Here is a 17,086-nt window from a genome sequence, read left to right on the forward strand (position 1 = left end):
AATTTAATTATTTCTGTATTTAAAAATAAATTAATTATTAACCCATTAGTCAACTCTGATATTTTTTAAATCGTAAAACAAATCGCTATGATTTTTAATGGGACTAAATTTAATTTTCGACTTAATACAACCAACCCAAAAAGACTTGTTTTTTTTAAAAAAGACCTTTTATATTTGTTGAAATCATCGTCTCCGAAGGTGGTTTCTTTGGTCATTTTTACTTGGTCGTGGGAATTGAGATCTGAATCATTATCACAGGATCCAACCTTATTACTGAAATACGAAGCGAAAATAGGGCCGGTTTCATTTTTGTTAAGACTAGAAGAGGGAGGTGACTGAATGTGAGATGGAATGGTGAATAAATTTTCTTGATAGGCGCGTGTTACAGTAATACCTTTGTGATTTCGATGGATGCGCGGATTTGAGTCTCTATCTTGGTCCATTTTCGAATTTAGCACAAGTGACGAGTGATTGTTGAAATTGTTTATTAAACTGAGATCATCGTTAACACTTAATAGGTTACGAAAACGTTTTATTGATTGCTCCGAAGAGGAAACAACGTTAAGCATCAGGGAAGGGGCAGAATGAGACATTTGATAATTAAAATTATCGTGGTTATAGATACTTGGTCCGAAATCGTTAACGATGGTATGTATAAAATTAGCGATAGAAGCCTTGCAGGGCTTAAAAAATATGGGTGAGATCGGTGTTTTTTGGCTTTGACTGGTAATACTTTGAGCACTATTTTTGTGACATTTTTCTGAATTTTCATGTCGATGACCCAATAATCCATTGGCCACAAAGTCATCCGTGAGGTCTCCTCTATGTATATTCCTGACTTTTGAAGATTCATTATAACCGCCGTTCGGCGGGGTGGCAATATTACTACTATTGTTAGAGTTTCTTGGGATACCTCGAGTTGTTCTACCAAAATAATCGGGGAAGGTATGGTTGAAAATATTATCGTTGGAAATGCTATTAATGTTGGCGATCGGTGGGTTAGGCGGCATTCTCCTGTCCCATTTTTCGAAAAATTGACGATAATAAAAAGCAGCAGCCATTTGTTGATAAAGTATCATGTTATCGGCGTTTGATGGGTTCATCATAGCGGACGTATCAAGATACGTTTTGTGTGGAGTATGTTGAGATCTTTTGTCATCGTGAGACTCGGTTTTGCAGCTGAGCGAACCGGAATAATGATCGCTCAAGCTGTTACGCGTGGACGTTGTTTCTTTCGTGGGAAACGATTTGGTCGAAAGGGTTACAGGGCTCGATAAATTAAAATTATTAAGTTCGCTTAAAGAGCGAAAACTGTTGACACTATTATGGGTCACATAGCCTTCGAAGCTGCACTGTTTCTGGCTAAGTTTTGTAGAATGGCTAGATAAAAATATATTATGATCTTGGTTTGATTTAGGAGATTCGGGTTTCACCTTTTCGACCCTACACTTGTTTATATCTTCATAAATTTTTGCGTTGTTATAATTAAAGTTAAAAATGTCGGGCGGAGGTGAATTATGATTAAGTAGACGCGGCGTCGAAGGATCTAGTGTATTTTTTTGTTTTTATTTTTCAAAGAGGTATAATCACAAATTATTGGCTTTGTGATAACCATTTTATCGTATTAAGGTACAAAAAATTGAACTAATAAATGTTTTTTTAAAAAAACACCGTGACTTCTTATAAATGATAACATTAAAGTAAATGATTTCTATTCAAGAAAATTTCAAAATTTATGATAATTCATTAAATAGGATTGTCATAAACAACTTCTTTTTTTTTACCTCTTCGAATTATTTTCTCTAAATAATTAATAAAAATAATTATAGATATAATATAATTTATAAACACTTTGTATAAGTCATAAAAATATATATAACTGTAACAGGACTATATAGTTAAGGACATTATAAATATTATAAAAATAATATAATATGGTTTCATAAATGTATACAATCGACGTTTTTATATTTTAAATAACGAAAAGAAAAAGAGAGAAAAAAACATACAAATCATATGATAAACACATATAAGGGAACCGCGATAAAACAGATATTATATTTTAAAGAGCTAGTCTAAAAAAATAAATTTCAATTCATGAAATTTAATTTTAATTTAAAAAAAATAAAAAGGAGTATATAACTGAGCAGTAGTATCTCTTTTACTAATTATCAATAAATAATGCTCTTTTTGAATTTTGTTTTTTATTTAATAACTAATTATACAAAATATTTGTTTAAGAATATAAAAAAGATTTTTATCTCAATTTTAATTTAAATACAAAACTAATTGCCAAAAAAATTTAATTGTTTAATTGCTAAAAATAAAAATCCTATAATTTATACTAATGTGCATATTATATTGCCACATAAATTCCTTTATTACAACGGAGAAGTAGGATATCATATTATAGTTAAAATCCAGATGGTTTTAAAATATATAAGATTTCGGGAAAACTCAATAATTATATATGTTGTAATATGGATATTTAATTACAAATAATTAAATTTCATTTTTAAAAAAAGGTTAGAATATATTTTCTCACATAAATATATTTTCCTTTAGATAATGATTAGTAGATTGATTTTTAATTTCTTATCCTCTCTATTAAAACTAACTCTTATATTAGAAACAAAATTGTAACCTTTTCCTCGTAAAAAAAAATAAGTAGCGGTATTGCTAAAAGATATTTTTAAAAGTAACTAGTTATATTTTCTAGTTATATCCTCAAAAAAGTAAATAATTATAATCAAATTAAAAGTAGCTAATTACATTGCAAATTACTATCTTAAATAATTTATATAAATCATTTTAATATAATTTTTCTTTAATATATAAATAAATTTAGCGATTAACAAATTTTGATCAAAAGAACCTTAATAAAAATACTTATTTAAATAAAGAAAAATTTCCCCATATATTAATTACTTTTTTATAAAAATTTGAGCTTAAATTTTTTATTAAACTAAATAAACTATTTTTAAAATCGGTGTTAAAGGCTTGTCCATTTTTTCACAAAAGTAAACCTCCCTAGACTAAAATGTTATATAGGAGGGCTTGAAATAAGTGCAACAATATATTTAATAAACAGTCATTTTAAATTTGGGAAATATCTTATAAAGAAGTATCGATTATTCAATTCTGATCTTAGACAGGAGGCAAAAATTATAATATTAGTTACCGGTATTTTTTTCACAAAAATATAAATAGTTACTTTTACATATAATTAGTTACTTTAACAACATTAATAAGTAGTTTTATATACCTTGAACTAGAGATCGGGAGGCAAATTTTTAACCTGCCTTAAAAAAATTAAATAATGGTCAGGTGAGTAAATAATTTCTTAAGGTATAAAATATTTAATGGGCGGAGTGGTAGGGCAAGCTTATATTTATTAAAATCAATTTGTTATTTCAAAATTTTGCAAATATTTAAATGAGATAACAATCAAACCAAGCCAACTAACAAATTTATTTGTAAACAACGGGCGGGTAACATACCATTTTATCATTGTGAGAAGGGGAAGCTGTCGGATGAAACCAGCTTGTTGCAAACCTTTAATTTTAATCAGACAAACTAACAAAAATAAGTTATAGGAAATCATGTAAATCAGCTGATTTAACAGCTTCTAATTTATTTTTTACTGGGTTTGATCCCGAATAGAGAATAATTGGTTAATAATTTGTTAATATATTCCCTAATTTAATTTGCAAAAAATATTATTTAAAAAAATAATAAACCATTGATCTGAGCGTTGCTAATTTTTAGAGAAGCATTTTCATGTTTAATGGCTTTGTTTTTTTCCATGACTAACATTTCCAAAGATTTTTCCTTTTCTGTGTTTGGAGAGATATTTGATTCCACTTGTTGCTCGTTAAATTCCATCGATTTAAGGATGCTTTAGAAAACGTGATAATTTATATAATTTTACAATAACGTGATTATCAACAAAAAAATATAGATATTTAGACAGGGTCTGCAAGGAAGATATATGATTTATTTTTAAAATAAATTATTTTAATAATAATCAATTGGTAGCTGCTAAAACTCTTTGACGATATTTTAGATTGAGAAATTATTAACAAGAATTATATATATATATATAAAGCTCGTTATTTTTTACCAATAAATAATGAATAATGGGGCGTAAAATTTTCTGATTTTAGTGAATTGGATTGAAACAGTTATTAAAAAAAATCAGTTATATAAAATACTTAAGTTCTCTTTTCATAATATGGTAGTCTCCCATAGAAGATAATCTTTCCTCCAATATCTCTAAAGCTTTGGCCTTAAGCATAATTTCCTCTTGTAGTTGAGCAATTTTTGAGCCCGTGTCTCGTTCGAGATCGATAAAATTATCCTTGTAATCCTTCATTTCACCCATCAACCGGGTTATCTATAGGGTTTAAAAAATAAATAGAATATCAATAAGCGATAAAATATATTTGTCAAAAATTTTAAAAAATATCTTTTGAAATAGTTCAAATGGACAATCCATGTCAATGCTGAAGTCAGCTGTAGTCAATGTCATTGGCTGAAGTAGACTCTCAAAGGCATTTCAATGGGGGACTTCAATGTATGCACACTTTTTAATGTATTTTAGTGAATGAATCGTCAGCCTAATATATTAATGTCATTGAGTTTAAATATTAACATTTTTTTGATAAATAGGATTAACAAATTTAAATTTATCGATAGATACATGAATATCTATCTCATCTGAATTTTTTTAAAAAATGCATTCCAAATGCATCCTTATTAACAGTGCATTACTATTGCATCGTCTATTTTTATAATCACAATTGATTCGTAATAGTTTACTAATTAAAAAAAGTATTAATGAAACTTCGATATCCTTTAAGTCCAGTTCTCTATCCATTTGAGATCTCAAGGAATTGATTTCATTATTAAATTCGGCTATTCTTTCATTATCGTCAAAGGTTTTGCCATTTCCTTGTCCCACTTTCAAATTTCGATTTTCCATTTCGGAAGCCTCAACTTTATGCGTGAGATTTTCGATATCGTTCGCTAATAGGTCTATTTCACTATTCCTGCAAATTTATTCATTTTTAAAGAAAGTTTAGTTTAGACAAGACAGAATTTGTTTTGATTTTTATTATTTAGTTCAATTTTCATATCGAATAATAAACAAGATTTTATGGAGCAATTGTTACAAACTTTAAGCAATATATCAAAATAACATTTGCAAATTTAAAATGGAAAACGTAAAATGATATAAATTAACATTTCTAATTGTTTGTTTTTAGCAATAAACAATTAAAGCTCGATATCCATATTTTCGAGGTTCGAACCTATTCGAAAAATAAATTTGTCCGACCGATTTGATTTTTTTGTAGGAATAAATTTTAAATCAAGGTCCTGAACGCTTACAAGAAAATATCTGTTCGCGTCTCATCAACATGAGTTTGGTCGGGGATTCAGGCTGGATTCATAGATAGACTTGATCAGACACGATTTAACAGCTGATCGATTTTTAAAACCACTTTATGAGAACAACTTTTCTTTGTTAATATTAATTTTATTTTAAATTTTATTCTTGATAATAATTCTAAAAATGATTGATTCTAATAAAGAAAAATGGATTCGATCCGCTGTTGAATTGTGTCGGATCGGATCCCATTATGAACCCAGCTCATATTCGAACTTGGATCGGCGCATATAGATCTCTAGAACGAGAGTGGGGCCCAATATTTTACTAAGGAACAGCCGACTCAAAATTTTTGAAATTTTCTAGAAATATATTTCTGGCATGTTTTTATTTTTTATATTTAAAAAACTGATTTCTTCTTTCGATAAAGTTTCAAAAGTTTGCGAATACCATTTTCTGATATTTTTGGCACAGACTAGTTGTGAAGAATTTTTTAATGTTTTTATTCAAAAACAACAACAAAACAAATAGCGTCATCTATAGAGAACTTGACTATTCTCAAGATTTCAGAAAAACCCAATTTTTTTCCGTATTTAAATATAAAAGTAAAATAGAATATTAGCATCATAAATTATAGCCTGTTCAATATATATAAGAAATTTTTTTCGCGGAAATTACAAAAAATATATTTTCCAATATTAGGGGTAACTTTTTCAACAATTAATTTCAATTAATGGGTGATTCTTTAAATCAAGATCACGTCTACCCTATACTTTGAACGTCCATAACTCCGGATCTAGGAAATCCTGACTAATTCCACATAGAATGATCCGATCTCTGGTTCGAACCTAGATAGGTCATAGATACTGGGTCAGACGAGGTGGAGGGGGAGAAAGCCAAAAATTTTATAAATTTAGGTACCACAAAAAGCCTCATAATAAGGAGAGGGGCCCATATTGGGTGGGAGGGGGGGGGGGGGTGATCAAGACTTTTATCTATTCGAACTCTTAAAATATAATGCGCTTCCATTTTTTAAATATAACTCAGAATTGTGAACTCTCATGAATTTTAATTTAGGAACATTAATCCATAATTTATATACTTGGCCAACATGTCTTCGTCGTATTTGTTCTTAAGTTCGAACAATTGAGCGTTTATGGAATCGAAAGAGCCTCTCAAGTTGTTTATTTCGCATTTCAGTCTTTCTATCGTGTCATTGAGTGATTCTTTTTCAGTTAAAAGTTGAGTTTCCCGATCAGTGAAAGATTTAGCCATCTCTTCTTGAATTTTGTTAACGGATGCCTTTTAACCACCATAACACAATGGAATATATCTAATTATTATTCTGCGATTGGCTAAGAGGATATTATCTGGAGAGTTACTTATATTATATATTAAATTAGTGATCTTCATCGGGCCTAATTTTTCAAGCTCCGGCCCGAAATTAATTTTGAAAAAATTTACAGGCCTGGCCCGAATTTATCGCAAATTTTAGTCACATCTTTTTCTTTCTAATTAATTTTCATAAATAACTCAAAATAAACGATATATGTTATGTGGCGTCTAGTTTCCATAAATAAAATCTAATATTTTTATTTTACATAAAAAATTCAACATAAAATTGATAAATTTAGATTATATTTAAAATTTCTAAGGCCCGACCCGACCCGGCCCGAATTTTCTTAAAAAAGGCCCGACCCAGCCCGAACCCAATTTTTTTTAAAAAAAATAGGCCCGAATCCGGCTTGAAGATCTCTATTTTAAATTATTATATACCCTAATTTTTCCGTTAATTATTTATACTAAAATAAAAACAAAATTTGTTGACAAAATTAAATTATTCCCCTTTCATAACTTAATTATTTCATTAATGCAAATATATATATGATTTACCTCAATAAATATAGGAAGAAGAAAAAAATTAAAAACTATCTTTCAAGAAATAAAAAAAACTATAAATATAATATTTTTTTCGTAATACATCCGTCAAAGTTTGAATATTTTTTTCGGTATCTTTCAATTTGAGTTCTAACTTCTTGCATAATTCCTCGCAATATTTTGCCTGTGCCAATTCTCTGTTATTATCCAAGAGGGTCTCCCTTAATTGCTTATTTTCTACTTCCAAATCCTTTATCTTTTGGGATATCTTTTGTAACTTTTCGAATTGTTCGATTAGAGTGGACGGGTCTGGTTTTTGATTTGTATATATATATAATTATTTATCATTTTATCAAGAACGGTGGCGATATAAATGTTGGTAATGATAATCAGCGTTGGACATTATTGATTTTTTAATGTGTTTTTATAAAATAAATATTAGATAACGGTAAATTATTCTTATATGCAAAAAAAAAATATTGTTCTGGAGTAGCGGGTATGGCTCACCTGTGTTTAATCCCAGATCTTGCCAGTTTTATTTGGTCTAAAATCCCTCCTCTAAAAATAGGTTAGTTAGGAGTGAACGTATGCGGGTTATAAACAATGTGTATTCGAAATGGTTATTATTGAATTTTAATATATAAAATTTTTTGTGTTGTTTTAGTAAATTGATATATGTAGACCGAGCCATAATCGTTACCCTATAATTTTTGGTATGAGTGAGTTTTTAAGAGTTCAACCTGATAAAAATAGATAGCAAGTCGATAACGGCCGATAATATTAATAAAATTAAAATTTGATCCGTTATTTTTATATATCAAATACACAATATTTTTTAATGACTGAGCAGATCAATAGTTTCTATGAATGACAAATTTTTTTTGATGATATGATAATCATAATGTTTACATATACCATAAATAAAAAGGTATAATATATTTTTTAAAAGTATTATATAGAAAAATCAATTTGAGGTTTTATTTATTATTTTTTCTAATGGATCTTAGAGATATAAAAATAGGATTCAATTGGGGGAAAAAATTGAATTTTACGAGACAAGCAATCCTGTGGAAAAAACTCATAGTATTGATATTTGCTATATTATTTCGACGGCTACTAGTTTTCTCATAAGACTAAAATTTCATTTTTTTTAGATTATAGCTCAACTTAGAAGAAAGCATAAATAAGTTATAGCGCCTCAAGGCTTAGCTGATTTTCTTCGGCATGCGCTTGTAGATTAAGAATTAGCCAATTCTCTTCTAATTACCTAACTATAGTCATTATGTATAATAACATTATATTTAATAGAAATTTTACATAAAATAGAGGGGAAAAAAAATAAATTTCTTAACTTCCTTTTTATACATACAATGTTTCTGAAATCGATTTTAAATTTCAAAGATTAAATTAATTTGTATAAAATAAGCGAAACAATTTAATTTTTTTAAAATTTATCGAATTTTAAGGTCATTTTAATAACTAAATTTATCTACTTCCATATCTTTTGATTGTTTTCATTTATTTAGAATGGCGAGGAACCAAATACTTTTTATATAGATAAGAGACTTTAACGATATAGCGAGATATCGGCTAAGAATAGAGACATATTAACTTAATCATAGAACACTATAATCTTGCTTACTCTAAAATGCTTAAGAATTTTTTGTTCTGACAGATAGGCATATATATTTAAAACAATATCTATTTAATTTAAATTGTTTTAAAAATTTTTTTTATATTATACTAATTATATATTTTACCTACGAAATCAATGATTTGTTTGTAGACGGATAGGAATGCGGCCTCGGCCGCTTTGCTCCTCTTGGATAAGGAATCGATTTCTTGTTGAAAATTTTTGAACAAAGGTGCAACGCATTTTTTGACATCCTGGTTTATAAGTGTTGTTTATAATGAGATTTTTAAAAAAATAATAATTAAATGTTTGTTTTATTATAGTCGATTTGTGGGAATTTCGTTGTTAATATTTTTTTTGATAGCTTTTAAAGAATTTTAAATTTATTTTTTAAAAAAATTACATAAAATAAAAATGAAAAGTAATTTATTTCAAAATATAATTTATTAATATTCTTAAGCCCCATAATTTTTTTTAAATAAAAAAATGATTTTGGGAGAGTTAGTGATAATTACCTTCTAAAAAATGAGTTATTTTATTGATGAAAATCGATATACCAATTTTATTTAAAAACTTTAAAATTATATTTAAATAAAAATTTAATAGATAAATTTGTTTAAATAAAATTATAAGTGTATTTATCCATCATCATATAATTTATAATATTTAAATCTTTTCCAAACAAAAAGACTATTTTTTAAAAGATAAATTAATTATAGATAGAAGATAATGACATTTGAACAATATCGAAAAAAAGCAAGTGAATAAAAAATTTTAATTAAAAAAAAAACAAGGAATAATTATGTAACAAAGTAAATTTTTTTTGTTGTTAATTAATTTTTTTTAATATAACAATTTACTATAAAGATTTCATTTCATTATTAATTTTTCTAATATTACAATTAATTAAACAACTCATATATATTTATTTTTTTATATAAAATAAAATTAAGTTAATGAAATTCCAATTTCAATGATTTCCTGTTATCATTTACAATAACTAACTTTTTGTTTTTTTTGAAATAAGTAATATCAAAAATAATATAAAAATTTACTCCCAATTTTTAAAAGGATTATTCTTCCTTAAAAAAATTATTCGTATTTAATAATAGGAAAGGATTCAAGGGTAAATTTAAAATAAATTCAGCCTATCCTGCAAAGTATAAAACAACCAACTACAAATCTCAAAATTGATACTGCCATTCATTGTCTTAATATTAGTATTAAATCAAACTTTTCGAGAATATTTAAAATCTGTAATGTGATCGAAATATGATTATCATTTAAGTACCAAACTATAATATTAAAAATAATAAAATACATTTTGAATTTTATTATTTTAATACATTTTAAAAATTAAATTCGTAATTAATAGTCATAATGGTTTTTAAAAAAAAATTAATTTAAACTACATAAATTAAAATAATATTGTATTATATTATCTAATATTTAAATTTGTCTTTTTTTTTAATGCTAAAAAATCTAAATTTAATATATATTTTTAAATATTAAAAAAATCTTTTAAATTTCTATCAAATAAATGTTTGCTTTGCAACTAGATCAAGGACGGATATTATATTTATTACAATGTTCGTTTTCAAAATTAAAAAAAGGGATAAAATAACACAAGTTTCATACGTAATAATTTTTAGAAAAAAAATTGTTAATTTTTAATAAAACCAACCCATCATCGTAAAGTCATTATTATAGTGATAATCGCGAAGAATTCGAATATGTGCAAATAATTAACGAAAATAATGTCCCTGGGTCAAAGATGTATAATAAATTTTTGATGAGAATTTATACAAATTTAAGTTTTCATAAATTAAAGCTTAATCAAATATTATACACCTTAATACAAAATAAAAATTGGAATTTAAGATGGTATACTTGTATGTGATTCTCGAGTTTCTCAGTGCAGCTTACTTATTTCGCTTAGTAGTGTTATTGAAATTCGATTACAACTTTTAACAGGTCCGAATCAATGGTTAAGTCTTTGATTGGCGAGTTATGTAAACGACATTATCATGTTCATATTAGAAATTCATATCTTGGCCAGTTTCATGCCATGTGTCCTTAGTTAGAATGTCGAGCCGGTTAATGTTTCTTCTATTGGTTTAGTCACTAGAACCAAGGTATCAGCATAAGCTTCAATTGAAGAGGTTCCGGTAGCGACAAACACAACCCAAGAAGTTATAAACCTTCAAGAGTTGTCTCAAGCAATTTAACAGATTAATCCATTTCAATATAATCTAACACAAAGCTTTGGAAAACAATGTATTATTTAAAAGTTGTATTGTAACCTAGTAAATGTATTTAGACGTGAAAATAGATAGCAAGGGAAACACTAGTGACAAAATTAAAGATAGACTAAGACACCATATATAAGTTGCCTTAAATTATGAACCCCCAGAGAAATCTCATTCAAAACTAGATTGCAAATAGTGAATTCAAGAGTCGTCAATATCCTATTATATGTCAGCGATACCTGAAACATAAATAAAATACAAACCAAAAAGTTACAAACCTTCATCAACAGATGTCTCAGACAACTCAAAGGTTCAATCGATCCCAGGATTTCCATAATACAAATCCTTAAGAAAATACATCCCATTATTTCGGTTATAGTATACGTAGCTCTAAAAAAATATTTTTACATTAGGCTCTTCCATAGTGCAGTTACTTATTGTAAAAAGCTATGAAGATTACAGAATCTACTGGCTCCATAACCGATCAGAGAGGGCTTAGCCTAAATGGAAATATTGCAAATTTATTAGGCCTAACAAATAAAATAAAATTCCCGTTATAAATCTATTGAGACTTAAATCCAAATAAACGTTATCAAATATCCCAACCTTTTAAATGTACTCTAGACCGTCACGAAGTATCCCCATGGAATAAAGTAATTATAAAATTCACGTTGGAGCGCTACAATTGGCCAACATAACATTCCCATGAGATAAACTGGTGTTAAAATCAAGGAATTTATTATTTACATCACATGCCCATGGTACAAGCGCTCTTCACACTAAACCCTCAGATAAAAAAATAAATTTCATTTCAACATACACACCTTAAACCTTAAGAATGTAACTCACCAAAGTACCACATATACCATAACTAAATACAGTGGTTGCCCGCAAAACATCGCAAACATGGTTTAAAATTAACTTTAGTCAAACCTCTCAAAATTATAACACAGCCTTATCTAAAGCTGGACATAATTTTTTCTCTCTCTTGGTCATTTAAATAAAAAAACATTTTAGTATAGGAGAATATAGTGCTGGTCTCTTGCTACATACAGATCTACCCAAAAATTGTAGATGATCTCCTCGCATAGGACATCTTCTAAATCTTCTTATTAGATGGGAATGAGAAAATGTAACGTTGTTGATTCAGAGGATGGAACGTTTAATTGCGTATTAAGCATATCAAATGCATTTAAATGTCATGTAATATTAACAACTCGATCCCGCAAGATGTTGTTTTTATTTATTATTTAACTATGGGCCAATAATAAAATCTTATCTCCAACACTGAATGTGAAATACTAAAACAAAGATGGGGTATTTTAATTTATGGATGTCTAAGCATAAAATTTTATGATTTTAAATTTAAGATTTATAATGCTATAAAAAATGATCACCGTTAAATACTTCTGCGAACAAATAGGCGTATAAATTAATTATTAGCCCTTTGTATAGTTACGATTGTTTTTAAAATTCTCTCATTTTGAAGGTCATTTTATCATTTTAAGGGGAAGATACTTGTCTTGAATGATAAGGTCAAAGAGATTAATTGATGCCCATATGGTTAAAAATATTTAACTTTCTAAAGCCTTTTTTATAATTATTATAAACTATATATACTTTTTCTAATCTTTAAAAAATAATTTTATCTTTGTAATATTGTAAAATTAGACTAATTCCATTTAAAAGCTTTCATTGAATGTGCGATCGAAGTAATACAATACGATAGATATCGTTATTTTTTTTCTTCATCTCTAAAAAATTTAGATATTAAAATTTTTTGAAAAGAACGGATTTGAAATTTATTTAATAGAAAGAAGACAAATTATGATTTATTCTTCTTTGATTTATTATTGAATTCAATTAAATAAAACTTTTATGGTATAAGTATAAGAACATGATTAGCTGAAATTCTCTTAATAAAATTTTGATAATTATCACAATCCTTTGGTGATAAAAATCGAAAATTGATTATAATATTAATTTGTATGGTTATTATAGTATTTAGTGTTAAACAGTTTGATTTCGCCGATCTTAAATTAAGATTTTAGCCAAAATAATATTATTAAAGCCTAGAGATTTCTTTAATTGATGTCCAAACCTTTTTGCCATCTATGAGCAAAATTTCCAGGCTTAGGTTATATTAAATATTCGATTCACAGTTTTTAGAAATTGAGCCGTTTAACAACACTAATAGTGGTTATAAAACAATAAGCATAAAAATGTAATCAAATATCTAACTTTAAAAAAAAATGTAATTGTTATCTTACTGCTGGTAACGTGATATAAAATTTCTGGAGACTGAAATCAAAAGTGGGAAAGTCATTATAAATGAGAACGTAAATGTTACACAATTAATTCCGATGCCATATAGTAAATTATCTTGGTATTACGCCAATTTACTGTTTATCTCTACTCTTTTATATAAACAAACAGTAGAAGTAGATTGATCATCTTAATGTTAAATCAAATGAAAAAAAAATGTATGGATGAACTTAAGGTGATGCCTAGTACTTATAGTTATAACCATTTACTTTTAATACAATTTATTTTTTTCTTGCAATTATATATGTATTGCTTTTTTTAAAAAATGTTGTTTATCCAAAAAAAAATTAACTTTTTTTAAAATTTAAAAATAGGGGATAACAAAGAATTTAATTAATTTTAATCCTAATTTCGATTTAAATTAAGGTCCTATTTAAATTAATAACATTATATTATTATTTTGACTTAAAAAATATTATAATTTCGTTAGAAATTCAGACAAGTATAATTTCATCCTCGATCATAGTTTTAATGACATTATTCATTATATAATATAATTAAATTGAAAAAAAAATTTGTTATTTTTAATAAACATTTTTTAATATTATATTTTCCATATCCTAATCCTCATTATTAGTTCTTAAAATTTGTCCAAAAAAAGAATAAGAAATTTGTTTAATTTTTTTGGTTTTTTTTTAAAAAATTTTGAGTTTTTAATCATATAATTTAAATTTTTTTTAATTTCCTTAAAAGTAATACGTGTAAATTAAATGTAGGAATTTATTATTTAATCCAATATGAAAAATTCGCTTTAAAATTTATTTTAATGATATAAAAAAAAATTCAATTTTGAGATTAAAATTTATGTTAAAAAAAAAGAAGATCTTATATAAATATATATTTTTGAAAATTTGAATTTAGCCATTGATAATAAATTTTAAGATATCCCCCTTTTCCTTTTTGATATTTTAAAATTAGTTAGGATACTTGTTTTAAATCTTTATATATACTTGTGGGCCACGTCAATCACTACCAATAGTGAGTGAGACAACTATTAAGTAGACCCCGAAAATTTTAAATGGTTTTTTTAGGCTACTATCATATTATATTTTATTTAAAATTGATATTTGTTCGACAGGATATATATCGTCGCTGGGTATCGTGGACTTCCAAAATTAGCTTTTAAGGATAGTTCGTTAAATATATCAAGGTTGAAGATTAAATAAGGTTAAAAACTAAATACTTAGTTGCGAATACTAATGATAAGTATCAAATTATATCACAATTATTTAGAAAATAGCACGTAGAACACATCCAAACAAATATATTATCCGCGACCTAATGAGAGAGGGAGTAATTATTGTGTCATGACGCTGATGGAAACTAAATAATTTCTTGTATATTGATTAAGAGGATACCTCTCTTAGGTATTCCACTCATATTTTAACCACGCAATTGATTTGTATTATCTCTCTCCATGTTAGAGGTGACAAATGGATGGCAAGAATTGCGTGATTAAAAATACCATTTTTCTATCTCCAAAATCGAAAACTTGCCTAAGCTAATATTATATATATGAAAAATAAAAAAAACGTAATAAATTTTGATTAAATTAAATAAGAAGAGAACCATACATAAAGAGATGCAAAAATATACTTTTAATAAAAAAAAAGAAAGACATATTTTATTTATTATTAATTCTTAGGTTTTTTTTGTTTGATCTGAAATAGGATACAGGAGGATCCTTAAATTATAAAGATTCTAATCGTAATGGCCCGAAAATTGGAGATGTTACAAATAAATAACATACAATAATTAATCGACAATACATATTTACATGGAGGAGAATCTCAAACTAAAGTATTTATTAATATTCCACGAGCAAAAAGGGATAAATATAAAACATGTCATTTCCATTTACAAAATTCGAATATTATTATAGATATAAAAATTAACTAATATAAAATTTGTTGTGGTCCAGAAAAAAAAATATATACTAATTTTTATATTTAATATAATAATAAAAATTAATATGGTGATCGTAATTGTAATATTTGATTATGTATCCCCATTTAATAAAAAAAATTATAAAGGATATTAATTTAAATATTTTCTCATTTGGTACTAAGAAAATTACAAGTTGAGTAGGATAAAACAAAACAGAAAATGGCCTCAATTCAAAATGTTGGTTTTTTTTGTTTTAATCATTTATTATTCGAATTTTCTTTTCTAAAATATTTATTTATCTATTTTGAATATTAATTTAAATAAATTATAGATAAAATGGAATATTTTAAAAAAAAGTTTCATTTGTGAATATCAAATACGAATATTATATATATAATAAAATTGTATAAAAATAAAAAAAATATACATAATATTAATTAATTTATAAAAATTATTTATAGCGTTGCTAATAAATATTAATATCTTTGTATTGAATTAATTGTTAAAGTGTCCACCAATCGGTAAAACCTTTATAAAGTGAACATCATAAAACAATACTTTTTATATCTGATTGGAGTCCTTTGGACCTGTTTTTTAGGTCTAGTCAGGATGCTTTAATCTTATCTATCAGACCTTTTTTGACTCTCTGACTTAAAATAAAGTTCAACTTCAACACGAATATTTTTAAAGTTATGAAAAATTTTACGATTAATTTATTTTTGAGCGTATAAAAAAAATAGGTTTTAGAAGGGAAATAAAAAATTTTAATTTTTTTTTCTCTATAAATTCCGACATTCCTTACAGATCTGATGTAGTCAATAGAGATAACAGCTTTGATTAATTTAAAAATTATTTTTAAAAAGTAACTATTCGATTTTTATTAAATAAAGTTATACTTCTGGACTATTTTTCTTGAATTCGCGACTTTGTTCGACTAATTTCTGACGAGAAATATCACTTTCATCTTGCCTATTGGCTATATCCAAAGCTATTTGATCCAATTCTTTCTAAAATTATAATTTTAAAAGTGTATACAATTTTTTTTAAAAAACATAAGAAGCTGATTGATCACTTTTGTAAAGATATTTGAACTTAAAAATATCTTTCTTTCTTGCATTCTATCTCTCTTTCTACTGTTGTTAAACGGTTCAATTTTTAAAAACGACTAAATATTATAGCCAAAAAATATTAAGCAAGTCTGGAGATTTGCTCATAGATGGCAGAAAGGCTTGGGCATCTATTTGAAATCTCAAGGCTTGCGTAATATTAATTTTGACGAAAATCTTAATTTAAAATAGAGTAAATCGTGCAGTTTAACAATACTATTTCTTCCAACAAAATAAAAATCGAGCAGTTTAACAACATTCTTCCAACAAAATAAAACTTTTATGAAACTATCAAAATAAAATTTTTGTCTATATGGGGAGAATCCTATTTTTTTCATAATTATTTTATCTTTTTATAACGTTCGCAATTTAAATTTAATCTCACATTTTTTACTTCACTAGCAATCTTTATTTATATTTTAATAAAGGGGGAAATGGTGGGGGGGGGGGGGGGTTATAAAATTAAAAAGTTAAGCCCATAAGGGCCCTTAGTCAAAGATAAGGTATAATATTTTTTAAAAAATTTTTGATTTCTATTGAAATTTGTGACCTTTCACTTGAAATGTAATAGAACCTTATATTTTATAATATAATTTATTTTTTTACAAATACTCTATAC

At 26.2% G+C, this 17,086-nt stretch overlaps 1 protein-coding gene across 1 annotated transcript in view; it reads right to left on the reverse strand.

The window, feature by feature from the left end:
* LOC135924358 (uncharacterized) overlaps nt 1–17,086 on the reverse strand; it is a 71,885-nt gene that overhangs the window by 20,349 nt on the left and 34,450 nt on the right. Inside the window, exons 3-10 of the mRNA XM_065459415.1 lie at nt 16,258–16,368; nt 9,028–9,154; nt 7,371–7,576; nt 6,492–6,691; nt 4,847–5,051; nt 4,215–4,396; nt 3,741–3,898; nt 166–1,546 (exon numbers count right to left, since the gene is read on the reverse strand). Coding sequence (XP_065315487.1) covers nt 166–1,546; nt 3,741–3,898; nt 4,215–4,396; nt 4,847–5,051; nt 6,492–6,691; nt 7,371–7,576; nt 9,028–9,154; nt 16,258–16,368 — 2,570 coding nt within the window. The remainder of the gene's footprint in view (nt 1–165; nt 1,547–3,740; nt 3,899–4,214; nt 4,397–4,846; nt 5,052–6,491; nt 6,692–7,370; nt 7,577–9,027; nt 9,155–16,257; nt 16,369–17,086) is intronic.

This window comes from Gordionus sp. m RMFG-2023, chromosome 2 (assembly GCF_954871325.1).
Source record: "Gordionus sp. m RMFG-2023 chromosome 2, tfGorSpeb1-WG-v2, whole genome shotgun sequence".
NCBI classification, from domain to species: Eukaryota; Metazoa; Nematomorpha; class Gordioida; order Chordodea; family Parachordodidae; genus Gordionus; species Gordionus sp. m RMFG-2023.